The sequence below is a fragment of the Eretmochelys imbricata genome, chromosome 25 (genome assembly GCF_965152235.1).
Source record: "Eretmochelys imbricata isolate rEreImb1 chromosome 25, rEreImb1.hap1, whole genome shotgun sequence".
NCBI classification, from domain to species: Eukaryota; Metazoa; Chordata; order Testudines; family Cheloniidae; genus Eretmochelys; species Eretmochelys imbricata.
Window position 1 is genome coordinate 13367427 of NC_135596.1, and position 17610 is coordinate 13385036.

Genomic DNA, 17610 nt, shown 5'->3' on the forward strand with positions numbered 1-17610 from the left:
AAAATCAGCATAGAGCCCCAACTTCCAGTTCATAAGGAAATAAGACTCATTAGGTTTTACCTCGTTTTCTCAATCAGTAAAATCGTCACAAAAGTGGGCTTTTCCAGCCGTCCCTCAGCTTTTGCAACAATATTACTGTATATTCATATTTAAAGCAAGAGTTGACTATTCCAACATGGAAACTTGTCAGAAATTGTAACTCCTTAAAAAAACTTAGCATTTGGCTTTTCATCTTACTTTAAAAAAAAAAAAAAAAAAAAGAAAGGCTAGAGTCTCTGCTCCAGTTCAGTCCCCTTTGTGCTGCATGAGTGGCACTCAGAGGGTGTAATGTGGCTGCAGCTGCCCAGTTGTGAATTCTGTTGGTAGAGGGGAATTCTTAACTCGCATAATGCTGGTGGAGTGTGCCTTTGCCAGCCTCCTCCTGGCATAAGGGGGCATATCAGGGGAGGAAGTGAGTTTGGGGTGGCATGGAGAGGGGATAGAATGGAGTCTCCCCAGCCCATAGGCTGCTCTAATTTCAGTTGAGTTTATGACCGCTTAAGTAATAGGTAGCCATAACAGGCTCTATGGTGCATGCTTACACTCAGTACATGAGAAATATATTGTTGCAGGAGAGAATCTGGCCTAAGCTTTTAAAAGAAGATAGGAATTTGAAACATACATGCTGTGAAGTCTAAATGCTGGCAAGTATATTACTCTTGTAATGGGTCACACACAAAGGAAGAAATCAGACTACTAAAATCCTAATCTGAGGGTTACCTTGGGGCTGATATGGAAGCCATTGTAAAATATTGAGCAACAGTAACTAAACTCAATTAAATTGGTGCATAGAAGATTACTGCATAATACTAGGTTTCAGAGTAACAGCCATGTTAGTCTGTATTCGCAAAAAGAAAAGGAGTACTTGTGGCACCTTAGAGACTAACCAATTTATTTGAGCATAAGCTTTCGTGAGCTACAGCTCACTTCATTGGATGCATACTGTGGAAACTGCAGAAGACATTATACACACAGAGACCATGAAACAATACCTCCTCCCACCCCACTCTCCTGCTGGTAATAGCTTATCTAAAGTGACCACTCTCCTTACAATGTGTATGATAATCAAGGTGGGCCATTTCCAGCATAAATCCAAGTTTAACCAGAACGTCTAGGGGCGGGGTAGGAAAAAACAAGGGGAAATAGGCTACCTTGCATAATGACTTAGCCACTCCCAGTCTCTATTTAAGCCTAAATTAATAGTATCCAATTTGCAAGTGAATTCCAATTCAGCAGTTTCTCGCTGGAGTCTGGATTTGAAGTTTTTTTTGTTGTAAGATAGCGACCTTCATGTCTGTGATTGCGTGACCAGAGAGATTGAAGTGTTCTCCGACTGGTTTATGAATGTTATAATTCTTGACATCTGATTTGTGTCCATTTATTCTTTTACGTAGAGACTGTCCAGTTTGACCAATGTACATGGCAGAGGGGCATTGCTGGCACATGATGGCATATATCACGTTGGTGGATGTGCAGGTGAACGAGCCTCTGATAGTGTGGCTGATGTTATTAGGCCCTGTGATAGTGTCCCCTGAATAGATATGTGGGCACAGTTGGCAACGGGCTTTGTTGCAAGGATAGGTTCCTGGGTTAGTGGTTCTGTTGTGTGGTATGTGGTTGTTGGTGAGTATTATAACATCATAATTATAATTATAACATTATAAAATTCATAAACCAGTCATTATTCAAGGCTAAGTCATTATTCAAGGTAGCCTATCTCCCCCCCCACCCCCACCCCCGACATTCTGGTTAAACTTGGATTTATGATTATCACCTTGATTATCATACACATTGTAAGGAGAGTGGTCAGTTTGGATGAGCTATTACCAGCAGGAGAGTGGGGAGTTTGTGTGTTTGGGGGGGGCAGCATGAGAAAACCTGGATTTGTGCTGGAAATGGCCCACCTTGATTATCATGCACATTGTAGGGAGAGTGGTCACTTTGGATGAACTATTACCAGCAGGAGAGTGGGGTGGGAGGAAGTATTGTTTCATGGTCTCTGTGTATATAATGTCTTCTGCAGTTTCCACAGTATGCATCTGATGAAGTGAGCTGTAGCTCACGAAAGCTTATGCTCAAATAAATTGGTTAGTCTCTAAGGTGCCACAAGTCCTCCTTTTCTTTTTGCATAATACTAGTCATTGTTTATATAGCACAGTTGTGACATATACAAAGGAATAATTTGAAGATGAAGAGGAAATGGAGACTCCGTTAGTTTCTCTTAGTGCATGTACAGTAGGACCTCAGACTTATGAGCTGACCAGTCAACCACACACCTCATTTGGAACCGGAAGTACGCAATCAGGCAGCAGCAGAGATGGGGAGGGGGCGTGGAAAGCAGATACTGTTAAATGTAAACTACTAGAAAAATAAAGGGGAAAATTAAAAAAAAAAAAAAAATAAAAATTGACAAGGTAAGGAAACTGTTTCTGTGCTTGTTTCATTTAAATTAAGGTGGTTAAAAGCAGCATTGTTCTTCTGCACAGTAAAGTTTCAAAGCTGTATTAAGTCAATGTTCATTTGTAAACATTTTGAAAGAGCAACCATAACATTTTGTTCAGAGCTATGAACGTTTCAGAGTTACAAACAATCTCCATTCCCGCGGTGTTTGTAACTCTGAGGTTCTACTGTATTCAGTTTTTGATTTTAAAAACTAGTTTAGATGTTTTTGTTATGGTGAAAATGCAAACTTCTAGACAAAATGAAGACCCAAGATTGTGGGTGTTCAAAAATAAATAACAGATTCATATTCCGAAATGCTTACATTTTAAAAATGTATTTTGCCCACTTAGCTTTACAATTATAACTTCTTTCATTATCCAACTGCTGAAATGATTAAATGTTGGAAATATTCCTACTGACAATAGTGTGTGTTGGGGTTTTTTGTTTTTGTTTTAAAGAAGAAAGTAAGTTTATTTTTTAAATGTAGGAGTTCAGTGCAATGTTTGGATTTTTCTTTCAGGGAAAGAGAAATATTTGACAAAGAAATTCTAGAAAAAAAGAAACTGGAGCTGCTGAAGACTGACCTAGCCCCTGAAGACAGCGTATAGAAACAGCAGTAGGGAGCTTTAAAGTCTGCACTGGCACTGAATGTATATCATGGAGAAGAAAGCAATTTTTTTGTATAAAATGAAATATTTTTACTTTTTTATCAACATGTAAATATTCTTTAGTGAATATGCTGAGTCTTCAGAGTGCTGTGTTCTTTCAGATGCAGTTGTACTTCTATGTCTTATTGTAAGTTTGTTCTTTATTCTATGGAACTGCTCATTGCTTTCCTCTGAGTGATCTAATGCTGAACTCCCTATAAAATGAATTTTACAAAGATGCAATATACATTTTTATGGATGTATTGCTAGTCAGTTAGCTTGACGTCACCCTACCTTACTTGAAATGTACATTTAGTAACAATCTAAGAGGATAAATGGCAAATGCTTTGTGAGGCTTTTGACATAATCATGTAGTTTGTATTTAATTTTGGGTGGATTAGCCTTTCGGAATATCTTGGAAACAAAGGTCTGCCATCAGAGGAACCTGTGATGATAGAAATGTAGAGTTACAGGATTTTATATAGCCAAGTGTTCTTTGGTAGCTTCATTACTGCTAAATATACTGGGTTTCCTATTCTAAAATTATCAGAGGTGGATTGTCCTTGCTCTACTTTAATTTATATACCTATGGGGAAATAAAAATACCACCCATGAATGGAACCCAAGACACAGAAGCTCTCTTTCTGTTAAGAGGGCAACTTTGAACTTTAGTGTAAGAGAAGGCATTCCAACACACTAGAATTATTTTATAATACGACCAGCTTCACCTCATTTAGAAAGATGAAGCAATAAATTCAATGAGTGTCATGTTTAGCATATTGTAGGTTAATGAAACCACAGTTTCTAGGGGCACATTTGGTATTTTTTGTCTAACCTATTCAAAAATAAAATCTGCATGCTTCTGGGCCTGTGCCAGCATTAGAAGCAGCTCACATCATGGTATCATAAATTCATTAGTGTGTTGCAAACAAATTACTGTTGGCTGGCCTACAGTGAAGCTGGCTGACATCAGGATTCATTGACAAAATACTTCTTAATTTGGGAAGAGCCAATCAAAAAGGTTAGCTATTTATATTCTATTTGTAGTGTGAATCTCTGATCGGGGTGTGGTATACAGTCTGAACTGAGGTGTGTAGTTTGATTTATATGGAATTAAATGCTGTAGCTTAATTTTTTTTTCAAATCTAATTCCTTGTGAGAAAATGGAATGTAAAATGGCATATTGATATTGTGCGTGTATATATATATTGTACTCATCTGAATAGTTCTTCAAATGACACTAAGTGCTCTGTATCTTGACAGTCCATCCTCCTTTCTATGGTTTAGTGACCTTCTATTAAGAACATGAATGTAACAAATGGATGTAAGGATATTGTACTAAAATGTTCTTTCATATTACTTTTCACAAAAACTTTTTGAAAAAGGGATAATGCAATTTATATACACTTTTTGTCAAGGTATAAAACCTTTAATTATAAGCCAGTTATATAAATGTACCTTCAACTCTGCAAAGGTCTTGAAAGCTGCTTTGGCAGACATTAATTATAGATGGAGATTTCTGAGGCTAGGTGCTATCTCTTTAAAATGTGCAAGCTTCATGTTCAGAAGAGAGATTTAAAAAACAAACAAAAAAACTACTGCAGCCACTGTTCCCAGAGATAATGGGCCACAACAGACGTAGCTCTCTTAAAGTCAGGGGGGAGGGAGGGAATGGTTTAAATCACAATGTGGTACCCATTTCCCCTCCTGAAATAAACCATAACCACACATGCACTTTTCATCAATGTTGCCATAATGTTTATGGGACTTCCAAACAATGCCACAGTAGCTGAAATTCTAATATCTCATGTTCTTGAATTACAGTCTGAGGAGAAGGAAGCTCAAAAATTCTGATGCTTTATATGTATCACACTCTTTTCCATGTTCATTTTTTCCCCTTTCCTCTTCTAATCGCATCCTAACATAAGACTTTTATTAAATACAAACTAGGAGTAATATTTAATCTAATTGCACTTTGTTAACCAAGAATGGATTGTCCTAAAGTAGTACATCATGTTGAAGTTTCTTACATTTTTAATATGTGCCTATCACAACTTAGCCTTGAAAATATTAAAAACAAAATTTAAACATTATCGTCAAGAAACCAAAGGCTGGATAGCTTTTTTTTTTTTTTTTTTTTAAACTGTTATTTTTATGGGTATGTTGAGGCCAAATTCTGCACTCAAATCCACATTTGGCTGTCATTGACTTCAGTGGGTGCTGCACATATGTATCCAAAGGCTTAACTGGATCTGTAAACTAAATTGAGATGATAAATACTTTCTAGAAAGTGCACAGACCATTTCTGTAAAGTACAGATAAATCTGTAGACCATCTTTGTGAATTCCCATGATAAGATATTGTATTTAATGTAACAGTACATTCAGATTGATATTGCCTAATGCAATAATATTTACTTTCCATTATGTGCAGTATTTACCTTTTCATGGTAGTGTGACTTCAGTTTCTTAAATACCAACTAAAACTGGTACCTAACGAGGCATGAACTCTCCAAGGTTTATTATTTCTGCTTCATTTAAATTTAGCTGCTTCAGATACAGCAGATGTAACCCATTGCTCTCCGTTACAAAACGCAGCTGGAAGTTTTTTGTATTGTCTGAAAGTTTGTTTGGTTGTTTTCTTCCAACTATGGGTATGTCAAATACCATTAAATGACATTTGATACAGTATGTATGTTGAAATATTTTGTTTATCTTGTAAGATAACATCTGGGTGAATATAAGAAAGCCGTGACCTGTATTGTAATTTTTAATAAAGCAGAGTAACCAAAAAGAATTTCAGTCAGTAGCTTGTTCTTCATAGGGGTGTACACAGTGATGAGCTGCTAGAAGCTGAAGAACCGGTTCCTTCAATCGCTCTGGGTCTTCGGTGGCACTGAAGAGCCTGCCACCAAAGGCCCAGAGCGAGTGAAGGACCCACCACCGAAGGCCCAGAGTGCCGCTGGGTGAGTAAAAATTCTCAGGGGAGCTTCCCCGGCTGAGAGCTCAGGCAGGACGGAAAGGATGGTCCCTCATGTGGCCCAGGGGCCACAGTTTGCCCACCCCTTTAACAACCGGTTCGCGTGAACCGGTGCAAACTGGCTCCAGCTCACCGCTGGGTGTACAGTACAATTTAAAAATAGCACTTCCAATATTCTGTGAGTGAAGTGATTTTTTTAAAAATGTTTAACTTGTATCTGCCTGTGTTTATTTCTCATCCATGGAGGGTTTTGGGTAAGCATCCAAAAGTATTTGTGATGCGTTTGTCTAAATTGAACCTTATGAGATCTCCCGACAGTATTATTTTTAATAACATTTTGATAACTTTAGTGTATATGTTGAAGGCAATTTACCCTTTAGAACTGTAATAAGAACAGGCCTTCAAATAACTCAGATGCGGGTTTTGTCCCAACACAGTTTAATCGTTTTTGAAACCCTGCTTATGGAATCTTGTTCAGTACTTTAGGGCTAAGCTACATGGAGACACTTACTGGCCTAATTGTAACTTCTAATGTGAATGCTCTTCTGAACGAGTCCCTCTTTGGGATTTAGCTTGTCACTTCCAAAGCAACATAAATTAAACCAGAAAAAGAGACACTTATTCTGGAACTGTGTCTAGGTGGGGAGTTATAATCAGGGTAGCTAGGTTGATAAATATCCCTATGTAAACAAGTCCTCACCCTAAATACTTTTCCCCTTCCTTAAACTAGTTCATTGATATGCATCTATGGTGTATTCCTTCATATTTAAACAGTGTATGGACAAAATCCTAGGGAGGAAAGTTCTGTTAAATTTTGTGTGTGTAGACTCCATGTTTTGTAGTTGTTAAGCTGTTCTTTTGGGTAATGAAATTTTAACTCTCTGTAAATAGAAGGAAGAATTTTGCAGGGCATGAGAATAAACGAAGAGGCACTATTGCTTATCCAGCTGCAGCTCCAAATATTGTACTGTTGCATATCACTTTTGAAGAATAGCATCTTACTGCTACATCCATCAGACACATTTCGCAGAGAAAATGCTGATCCTTGCAAGAACCTCATCTGAATGGATATTGCACTGTTTTATCTAAAGTATGCAAACCTGTATAAATCCCACTGTGGTCATGCTGTTCAGGAATCTGTCCACTCAATCAATATATGCCCCTCTTAATCTAAAATAAGTGTCTATGGCAGGTGTGGCTTGTTTACAGTTAATGTGTGGCACCTGGAGGGCACCCCCCCACTCCCCCCATTCCTGCCTACAGGACTGGGCTTCTGCCCTGTGGCAGAATTGTGGGACTAGGGGCTTCTGCCTTCTAGGGAGGGGGGTCTAAGGGATTTAGACTGGGGAAAGGGAGGTACTTAATTGTTACAGGTTTTGAGAGTATGGAGATTTTTTGTAAAATCCTTCCACATGTCTGGTTCTCTAGTTAAAAAAATAAAATGTACTGTGGACTGTACCTGAGCCAGTTGCTTAGTTGCAGAGGTAGGAGTTCAAAGGGAGATTTGCAACAGTGGCTCTTAGCTCCCACTTACATATTGGGGTTTAGCAGGTGACGTGATGGCTCAGTGGGGGCTGCATTTGCTGTAAGCGAATACCCCGCAAGCCAGCGGGGCTTTGAAACAAGCCAGGAACCTAATGCTGATGCTGGCGACATGGAAACTGCCAAAACTAACCTCCTCTGACAAAGGAAAACATCTGCCGAAACCCGGGATCGAACCAGGGACCTTTAGATCTTCAGTCTAACGCTCTCCCAACTGAGCTATTTCGGCTGGTTAAAAGCCTGTTTCTCTCCTCTTTACCCTGAAATTGAAGATTGATGTTTAAGGCTTTATTAAAGGGGCTTTAAAGTGTGTTTGTTCATGTATTGATCGAGTGCTTTGGTTAGCCCATTGCCAAGGTATACAGAGGTCCACTTCCTCCCTTCTTTGATTTGACAGCCATCAGTGTGCAGTGCTGTACACAACCGAGGAAGACGCTGGCCAAGCCAGTCCAGGGAAAACATGCAGGGCGGATACGCCTTTGCCCCTCTAGAATGACTCCGGCACGGTTGATATTGTTACTGATTCATTAAGTGGGTGAGAAGAGAGGCAGATTGCAGCGGATGTGCGTGGAGGGGGGTCTAAAATGTGGCTATCTATATGAAATATGTCCCCAGAAAGTAGGCCATATTTCTGCCCTTACTCCTTTGCAAATGCTGGTTGCTCAGATGCAAGAGGTGCCGCAAGTACCCCTTTTCAAGATGCAAGAGAGACAGTCATCCGGGCTTCCTCGGGTGAGCAAAGCACAGGACTATGAGGGGGTGAACACAAATCCCTCAGAGGGTTTTTTTTTTTTGTTTTTTGTTTTAAATCAGATCAAATTCTAGCTTGGGGTTCTGGCCACTGGCCCTGCCCCCTGGTAGAGGAGGTTGCCGACACTCATGCTGCTGCAAGAAGAGGACCTGGAGCCGCTGCAATGGGCCCTCTCACCTAAGACAGCGTCCTGGGGCTGGCTGCACCCATGCGAGTTGTCTGCGAGTTGTCTCGAAAGTCAGCCCGTGTTGGGGATGTGCCCGCCCGCAAGCACAAAGGCCCCCTTCCTGGGAAGGTGCCCCCCGCGGATTTCACAATGTCGCAAGACCATCTCCTCCCTTTGCAGGAGAATCTCAGCCTGGCTTCACAAAACACCCCCCCCCCGCACACTTCTGGGAGGCGTCCAAACGTCCCGCAAAACTAAAGCCCAGGGGATGCACGAGGCCCTGGCCCCATCAGGCTCACCCCAAAGGGGAAGGACTAGGAGGGGCCACGTGGCCAGGCCCCCTGAGGGCACCACCCTCCCTGGAAGTAGCCCCGAATTGCTTTGCACGGCTGATCGGAACGTCCAACGCCGCACATGTAAAAAACAACTAAGTTTCTTCTCCTTTCCCGCGGAGTATTAGCTGTAGCCGTGCAAACACAGCGGCTCTGAATCGGGAGGGAATCAGGCCACCCAGTCCCTTTTCCAGCCCCTCCCGTCCTCGCTCGCCCGGGGATCGTTTCCGCCGCCTTGTTCTGCACAAAGTCCGCCCTGGGGCCGGCACAGCGCCAGGTGGCGCGTGGCGGGCTGCGGGCACGGTCCCGCCAGCCGGGTCTCTGTGGCGCAATCGGTTAGCGCGTTCGGCTGTTAACCGAAAGGTTGGTGGTTCGAGCCCACCCAGGGACGCGGACCTGCTTTTTACCCCCCCGATAGGCTGGGTGTGGGGGGATGCGAGGGAGCGGCCCAGGTTGCGAGTGGGGAGCTGGGGCTTGTGCAAAGGAAATAAATCCTCTTCCCGAAGGACAGGGGACGGGAGCGTGTGTGGGACACTACGTGGGGCAGGGAAGAGGCAGCGAGCCAAGAGCTGACCCGACGCAAGGAGGGAGAATGTGTTTCTTTGCACACACACACGTCAGTGCAGCTGGGGGTGTCCTTTGCACCCCCCTTACCAATCCTGTGCCCAGTCTGCGCTGCAAACAAACACTGTGCAAGTGTCTGGGACAAGTGAGTACCAAGCACGTGTATTTTGTGCCCCCTTGGCCATCCCACGTTGCAGGTCTGAGTCCGCACCAAGTATCCTGGCTTCACCTTTTGAACACCCCCCCCCCCACGCAAATAATTGCACGGCCAGCCTTTCACACACACCCCTACCTCCTTTCACACACACCCACACACCCCTCCCTCCTTTCACACACACCCCTACCTCCTTTCACACACACCCCTCCTTTCACACACACACCCACACCCCTCCCTCCTTTCACACAAACACGCGCACACCCCTCCTTACACCCACGCACACCTACCTCCTTTCACGCACACAGATCCGCACCCCTCAGGCAGGCGGAACCTGGAGGGCCTCCCTGCGTTTCCCCGGCCTGCCGGGGAGCGGTGTGGGGGCTGCACCGGCTCCGGCCGGATGGCTTAGGCGGGTGCGCGGCCCCTGCCAGGCAGAGGTTGGCTGAAGGGCTGGAGGCAAGATGGCTGCGCTGGCTGGTGAGCGGGGGGGCAGGAGGCAGGGACACCCCCTTACCTGGGGGATGGGGGAGCCCCCCCCTTCTAGGGCTGAAGAAGGTGGAAAGGGGGGTCGCTCCCCTTTTGTCTGGGGGGACCCTCTCCAGTGGGCTCAGCCCAGCCTCTCTAGTAGGAAGGACCCCCCCCTTATGCCCCCCAGCTTAGGGGTCTGGATTGTGCGTGTTCGGTGTGTGGGAGACACACCCTGGCAGGATCCTCTTGTAAAGTGCCTTGAAAGGAACTCTCCGCTCCCTCCAGCCGGTGGATTTTGGCAGCCTGATCCTCTGGGGTCTCTTGGGGAGCAGTGCGGGCACCGAAATCCCTGCAGCGGGGTTGTGACGGCGCAGGGTGGCTTGTCTGACGCACTCGCACGGGTGGCAAGTCCTGGGCTGTTGATCAACAGGCCGCGGGGCGCCGAGCAAACCAAGAAATTCACTACAGCAGGCTCTGAACTGGATTTGGGGAGTGGCAAATGCTAGGGTCCCCAAATATTAGGCTGCTGTCCCGATCCCAGATGGGTACTAGATTGCTGACTTCCACCCATGCAGTGCTAGGTGCTGGGCTGTCAGTGTGACGGTTTGGAATAGTGACAAGGCGGGTGGGGTAATATCTTTTATTGGACCAACTTCTGTTGCGGGGAGAGAGACAAGTTTTTGAGCTCCACAGAGCTCTTCTTCAGGTCTGGGAAACTAACTGAGTGTGTCACGGCTAAATCCAAGGGGGGACAGATTGTTTAGCATAAGTAGTTAACAATTTCAAGGGACCGTTGAAAGGGTGTCATTAAGTCACTGACCTACTTTTGCCCTAGACAGTGAATTGTAGGCACTCTTTCTTTTAATCACACTTGTGATTTGGACAGAGGCTCAGTAACACTTGCTTGAAGTGCATTGTTCTTGATATTTAAAAAAGCACCAGTCTGTGTGTGCATTTACTTATTTATTGCTTTGCTTGGTTTCAGGGCTAATATATTTTAGTGGGTGAATGTGACTTTGTGGGGAATGGGTTAGAGTTTTATGACTGAAAGATCTGCTTAGCTTTCCAAACCTTGCAGAATTATACCCATTTGAGAATGATGATGATGAGGCAGGTTGGTCAGTATTAAATCTCTTACCTGGGGCTTGGACATCCCTCCTCTCCCTCCCCTGCCTACCCCGCATTATTCTCACTCTGGGCCTTGGGGGAGGAATAGCAGACTTAGTGGAATGCTGCTCCTGAGATGGCAGGGCAGTGCAGCACCATTATCATCTTTCATTGAGATTCTGGCTGTGTTAAAGGTAAACTGCCCTGTGGCTTTTGTTCACAGCTCCTCGCCTGGCCCGGGTTGGGATATTTCTTTTGCGGTAAGTTGCACCTGGTTGGTTGAGCAACCACAAAGAAGATATTTACTTGTGGGGGGAGGGTGGCAAAATGGATTAAATCATTTTGCTGCTTGCAGCCCTCTTCATGCCTTTCTCATGAATCCTTCCAATCTGCCGTCTCTACAGCCCTATTCCTTTAACGTATTTCTCCTCAAGTGAGAGTGAATTTGCGCTGAATGCAGCTGCACAGCTCTCTGCTTGGGTTGTTGCTGTTCGTTTGGAGACAGTAATGTCAAGTTCTAAATGGACATTCAGGGAAACAAGCCTGGCTTGTCTGATTATGGTAGGGTCACTGGAAAATGTTGCCCCGCGGTTAGATCGCAGGGCTGGAAGTCAGGACTCCGATTCTGTTCTCACTCTGCCACAAACTTTGGTCAGAACGCTTACTTCCTCCATTCGTCCGTTTAGCTGTCTGTAAATGGGGTATTATGCTTCACGGGGCTGAGGGGCTTAATTAGATAGTGTCCGTAACGTACTGTGAGATCCTAGGGTGGAAGGGACGACATAACTGGCAAAATGTTGCTGCTGCACCGTGATGTTCAGCTGTGTTCATTTTTACAGGCCTAGCACTGTGACACCTGTCCACGCTCAGTCACTCCATAAGACGCCAGCGATCGGCCATGCTGACAGGTAACGCCACGCGACCATCTAAGTTCTTTAGCTGAGTGTCACTTCTTCAGGTGGGAGATTGCAAGTGATACAGGAAAGGAATGTCTGTTTGCTACAGTTCTGTTCTGGTGTATGGCCGAAGGAAGCCCAGTTTCTCTCTCTCCTCTTAGCAATCAGTATTAAATGGCAAGGCATTGGGTCCTAGAGATGAGCCTGCCAGGTAGCCCGAGTGTAATGAAGGTCCCAGTGAAGGCTCCCTGCCTGAGCAGCAGATTCCACGATATCTGGATTTTTCCCCACAATGTGGAGTCTGCTTGTTTGAACAGCATAGAGCTCACTCAGCCTGGTGCGCTATTTTTAACGGTTAGAACTCTCCAAAACAAAACGCGATGCAGTATATACAGCCTGTGATCCAGAACCCTCGCCATCTTCAGCCTCCTGCGTCACAAGGCAGATGACTGATATTCACAATGTTCTATGTGTTGTGCTCCTCCTCTTCATCGCCTGGAATCCTGGTCTTTAATTTGGGGACGAGTTCCAGTGCTTGTGAAAGTGGGGCACAAACAGCACTGGTATGTGAGCCAGGTGCGTCCTTCCCTCTGAGCTGGCCAGCCGTATCCCTGGCTATTCCAGACCCCCGGCTCCTTACCAGAGCACCTTCGTTGTGACTTGCTCTTCCAATCCTGGATCCCATGCACAGGCCTGCCAGTGCATCCCTGTCCTGAACTGCACCATCCCCTGCATTTCCAGCCCAGACCAGACATGCTTTATTGTCCCGAATGGGGTGGTACTGTGAGATTTCCTCTGGCGTTTAAACTGGCTGGTCCAAAGGTGACCGCTGAGTTTACCCTCGCCCTATTGTGCCATCTTTAGCAGCAGCAGCAGCTGGTATTGAATTGACTATGAGGAGCTTATTCCAGGCCCTTCAGGGGATCGAATGCCCTCAGAGCTGAGACACCTTAATCAGTGACTCTGTTAATATGCGGATAGATTGTAAGCTGGTGTAGCCGTCCATGCTGTTTGTTCTCAGCCCATCCCAGGTCCAGCAAAAGAGCAGTACCGTCGTCCAGAAAAAATCCTACGTCCCTACCAGCCGGGGAGAGTATATTGTTACCAAACTCGATGACCTAATCAACTGGGCTCGTAGGGTGAGTGGCCAGGAGCGCCCATGGCCTGTAAACAAGAATGGGTCACAAAGGCTTTGGAGTGCTCGCGGGAAGGTAGATGAGCCTGTCTCTTTGAAAGGGCAGCAATCAAGTTCAAAACCTCTGGTGCCCTGCGATGAAATAGCACATGTTCCTTGGCCAGAGCTGGAGGTTTGGGGGTTTCTGCTTCAGACAGAGGACTAACGTCTTAATCTGAAGGTGCTACAAACTTACTTAAATATCGTGCTGAGAGAGTCACCCTGTTCCTCTGTGGTTTCCCTCCTACCTTGAATATTCCAGCAAATGTTGCTTTCTTGTCTCTATCTGTATCTGAGGTGGCTACGCTGAGTTCAGCCGGTGGGGCTCTTCAGATGACACCTTAAACTGAGGTGTCTCTGCTCTGGAGAATAAGGCTTTGTCCTGGCCAGGATTGCTTTTCTCCATTCTCCTAGGCCCTCGTGCAATTTGTTATGCACTGGCATCTGCCCGTCTGTCCCAGAACAGGCTGCATTTCAGTGGTGCTGCAGGTATAGCTTGGGCATCCTGAAAGGCTGCGTGCGTACGCCCAGGTGTAAAGCACCGTGGGGCAGAGGTCTTGCCTTCTCTTTTGCATGCAAAGCCCACATCCATCTGTAGCACTACATGCGTCATACAGAACGTAAAACACCTTTGCTATCCCCCCCCGACCCCCAGACTTCCTGTCCCTTGAAACGTTTGGAGCGGCCCACGCGGGTCTCAGTGCTGCAGACCCCAGTCCTGTTAACCTAACTTAGATCTCTTCCGTCCCAGAGCTCCCTGTGGCCAATGACCTTTGGCCTGGCATGCTGTGCGGTGGAGATGATGCACATGGCGGCTCCTCGCTATGACATGGATCGCTTCGGGGTGGTGTTCCGGGCCAGCCCCCGGCAGGCGGACGTCATGATTGTGGCCGGCACCCTGACCAACAAAATGGCCCCAGCCCTTCGGAAGGTATGGATTCTGGCCACGTTGGCAAGTGCAGCTTTATAACTCCAATGTAAAAGGAGTTTCACTGTGAAATCTCTCTCTCCTCCAGGTTTATGACCAGATGCCTGAACCACGCTACGTGGTCTCCATGGGAAGGTAAATGCCAGAGGCTTCCTTATTATCTTACAATTTGCTGGAAGGAAATCTGTTGCCACTGCCTGTGTTAAGTCAGGGTATGCAGTCGTGGGGTGTAATTGCGCCTCCTGTAGGCATACTGAGGGTGCTCTACTCTGACTAGCTCAGGTCCTGGAGCAGTGAAGCTATGTCTGCACGGGCTGCAGAGTGTTCTCCGCAAACCCGCCCAGGAGCCTGCATAATTACTTGTGGGACTAGCCTGTGCTGAAGCAGGCACTGCTGCAGCTTCCCTGCTCCAGGACCCCAGCTAGCTAGATTAAAGCTGTCTGGGGTGGGTCTACATGAGCTGCAGTCCCACCCGTGAGTGCAGTATAGACCTACCCTAAGAATGTGTATCGGAACGAGCAGCATGCGTCAGCAGGAGCAGCAGTAATTTTAACCAGTCTGGTTTCTAAAACCCCATTTGTATGCACAGATCATGCCGCAGGTTTGGGTTATTGTTGTGTGACTGACACGGAGAGTTTTAGAACATAGATTTCTTTTAAACGAATGAAATTCTTAAGTCCCTTGCTCAGAATCTGGTCTGTCAGGAAAGCAGCGGGGGCATCCAGAGATTCTCAGAACCAGGAGCCTAAGCCATGGGGAGATGCACTGGTGCACAATTATTCATCTGCATGTGTCACTTAGGCTCTTGTGTCTTGAGAGCTCGGCCCTTTATGTTCATGTTGAATGGCCACAATATTGACTCAGCACTGAACTGTCTGAAACTTGCCCATGGCTTTAAAGTCTTTTGCTTTAACTGCCGTGTGGCTCTGTTCTCTCGGCATCTCTGATGCACGGGTCAAGTCTTGCCTTGCCTTGCCTTCTGTGTAACTCTTGCCTGGTGCTCCCGAGTTGCACTTCAGAGGACACTGAACCCTTTACGTCTTTTGTAGCTGCGCTAATGGTGGTGGTTACTACCACTACTCCTACTCCGTGGTGAGGGGCTGCGACCGCATTGTGCCAGTGGACATCTACGTTCCAGGTAAAAAGAAACTCTGCTTGTCTCTGTGGGATTACAGCATGTTACTCTAAGCGCAGCAAGCTGGAACATAGCTGCAGCAACCTATCGCTGTATTTTAGTTTGGACTGTGATTGTAATATGTTATGACTCCAGTCCAGTCTGTTGCTACTGAAGGGCCTTTTGTTTAAATTTTAAACTGCATCACTTACATTTTCAGGCTTTCATTACATTGTGTTCAAACAAGGAATTGGGAAGAAAGTCAAATCCTTGTAACTTCTAGACAGGCGATTGCATCCAGTTCAGTCTGGGCATGGCACAGGGGTATTCATGAGTCCACAAGGAAGGAATGTTCTGTGTCAACATACCAAGTTATTTACAAGGAAAAGCAGTTCTGACATTCATAAAACTTTTCCAAGTGCATCTCTGTTCTAACGTGTAAAAATACAGCCCTCTCGTCTGTGACGGCTGCTTTTTTTAATGCAAGAGAAAAACTTATGCCTTATTTCCAACTTAACAGTGAGGGTGATTAAAACCCCCCTGGAATAAACTGCCACGGGACATCTTCGGAACAAGACCGGCTGCCTTTCTGGAAGAGATGTTTTAGTCAAGTTATTGGGCTCCATCCAGGGGTAACTGGGTGAAATTCTCTGGAACTGTGCTATGCTGGAGGTCAAACTAGATGGTCTAATGGGTCCCTTCTGGCCTTAAAACGTATTCATTTATGCAGTCTCTCTCTGAGTGACCCTGTTGTATGTCAGCTGGTGTCTTTAGCCCACCCAGTGCAGCTGGTTGGCTGTTGTCTATTATGTGTACTGAGGTAGCACCTTGGAGTTTCAGTCATGGAGCAGGACCCTCCCGCCCCGTGCTAGGCGCTGGACAAATGCGGCCCCGAAGAGCATACAGTTCTCAGGCTCTCCCTCTCTCCCTCAGGCTGCCCACCTACCGCTGAAGCACTGCTCTATGGAATCCTGCAGCTGCAGAAGAAAATCAAGCGGGAGAAGAAGATTCAAATCTGGTACAGGAAATAGCCTCCCTTATTTATGACCTAGCTATTCACCCCCTTCCCTGACAGAGAAATGTATTGGTATTGTCACGCACACTGCAGCTGTGGTCTGCACAAGCCTCACAATAAAATGTGATCTGTTTAACGTGATCTCCTGTCCTTAAACGTTCCTACTCGTTTATTTAAACTGGGGGGGCACGCTTCACAGCCAGTGTCATTGCACATCCCAGGTGCTCCCTGGGCGCCATCCTCCCATCCCTCTCTTTTTCAGGGACTCTCTGCAACTCACCCAGTGCCCCCCTTCCAGGTGTTCTGGGTGCCCTCCCCCCACACATTTACCCCCCATGGGTATATGGGTTAAATCGGATAGGATTCCAAATACACTGGTTCCTGGGTGGAATGGTTCACGCGGGGGACAGAGCATGCCCACTAGGTTCTTCACATTGTTAGCTGCTGTTGCCAAACATCTGTTCTGCAGCCTGCCTCCCTTCTGTGACTCTGAGTTTGACCCCCTGGCTGCAGTGGAAATTGCAGGTTCGGGAAACTGGCCCCTCTTGTGTAGTGATGTTGTTTACGTAAAATAGTGTTAACTGTGCAAGCGGCCAAACAAAACTGGGCAAACCAATTTCAAACACCAGAGGAGTTGAGGCAGATACATAAGTGTGTTTCGAATGTTTCACAGAGTCCTGGTTTGATTTTAAACTGGGGGGAAAGTACCTCTCTACTCCTACCTCTTTGATGATAACAGGGTTAGATTCAGCTTGCATAGATGAGATTTATTTGGATTTTTTTACCCCTCTGTGGCAATCAGGACCGAGATGTGTCCCCAGCTTTGCCATCGATGGGATGTTTTGTAAATCAGTCCCAAGCCTGCTCTAAACCAAACTCCCAGACGTCTCATCTCCACTTCCTCACCTGCAAAATTCTGAGCTTGATGCTGTCAGCAAAAACACAGCTACACCAGAGGCTGATATGGACCTAAATCAACATTTACAGTCTTCATTTCAGCCCATTACTGCAGCTTCTATACCTCCCTTTGCCACCCTAAAGCCCTGCTCTCTTTGATGTTTACACTTTTCATATACAGTATCTGTGAACTGTCTTCAGTCGTCACTTCAGCCAACCCATTAATTCCCGCCCCTTTTATAATCTTTACTGCTAAATGAGTCCCTCTGGCCTCCGGATAGATTTTGCAGCTCTTCTCTCAACTCCATCCAGTTTATCATCATCTTTCTGATAATGTGATGCCTAGTACAATGTCCCAGGTACTGCAGCACCAGAGCTGTACAGAGAAGGAT

The 17610-nt window shown here is 45.8% G+C and overlaps 2 protein-coding genes and 2 non-coding genes across 12 annotated transcripts in view; 3 read left to right on the forward strand and 1 right to left on the reverse strand.

Annotated features, from left to right (window-relative positions):
• The window catches only part of PWWP3A (PWWP domain containing 3A, DNA repair factor), a 29978-nt gene extending 24049 nt beyond the window's left edge, over positions 1-5929 (forward strand). For 6 of the 9 annotated variants that reach the window (XM_077805434.1, XM_077805432.1, XM_077805431.1 and 3 more), the window contains one exon: positions 3002-5929. In XM_077805434.1, the coding sequence (XP_077661560.1) occupies positions 3002-3089 (88 nt within the window). In that variant the 3' untranslated portion in view covers positions 3090-5929. Of the gene's footprint in view, positions 1-611; positions 684-1433; positions 1516-3001 lie in introns of all 9 variants that reach the window. The other 3 variants (XR_013344548.1, XR_013344549.1, XM_077805437.1) reach the window with 3 other exon arrangements.
• Positions 5930-7805: 1876 nt separating this feature from the next.
• Positions 7806-7878, reverse strand: TRNAF-GAA (transfer RNA phenylalanine (anticodon GAA)). Its single transcript has one exon. It is a non-coding gene; the product is annotated as a tRNA-Phe (tRNA).
• A 1337-nt stretch (positions 7879-9215) lies between these two features.
• Positions 9216-9289, forward strand: TRNAN-GUU (transfer RNA asparagine (anticodon GUU)). Its single transcript has one exon. It is a non-coding gene; the product is annotated as a tRNA-Asn (tRNA).
• A 704-nt stretch (positions 9290-9993) lies between these two features.
• Positions 9994-16462, forward strand: NDUFS7 (NADH:ubiquinone oxidoreductase core subunit S7). The gene is made up of 8 exons (XM_077842147.1): positions 9994-10096; positions 11418-11454; positions 12034-12102; positions 13112-13229; positions 14016-14195; positions 14281-14327; positions 15242-15330; positions 16240-16462. The coding sequence occupies exons 1-8, from the start codon at positions 10081-10083 to the stop codon at positions 16335-16337; spliced, it is 654 nt and encodes a 217-aa protein (XP_077698273.1). The 5' UTR covers positions 9994-10080; the 3' UTR covers positions 16338-16462.
• Positions 16463-17610: the final 1148 nt, after the last annotated feature.

Bases quoted from the DNA above. Each gene is read 5' to 3' on its own strand.
- NDUFS7 (XM_077842147.1), top strand. The intron at 12,103-13,111 runs GTAACGCCACGC...GTTTGTTCTCAG, and splicing joins GCGATCGGCCATGCTGACAG to CCCATCCCAGGTCCAGCAAA. The intron at 15,331-16,239 runs GTAAAAAGAAAC...TCTCTCCCTCAG, and splicing joins AGTGGACATCTACGTTCCAG to GCTGCCCACCTACCGCTGAA.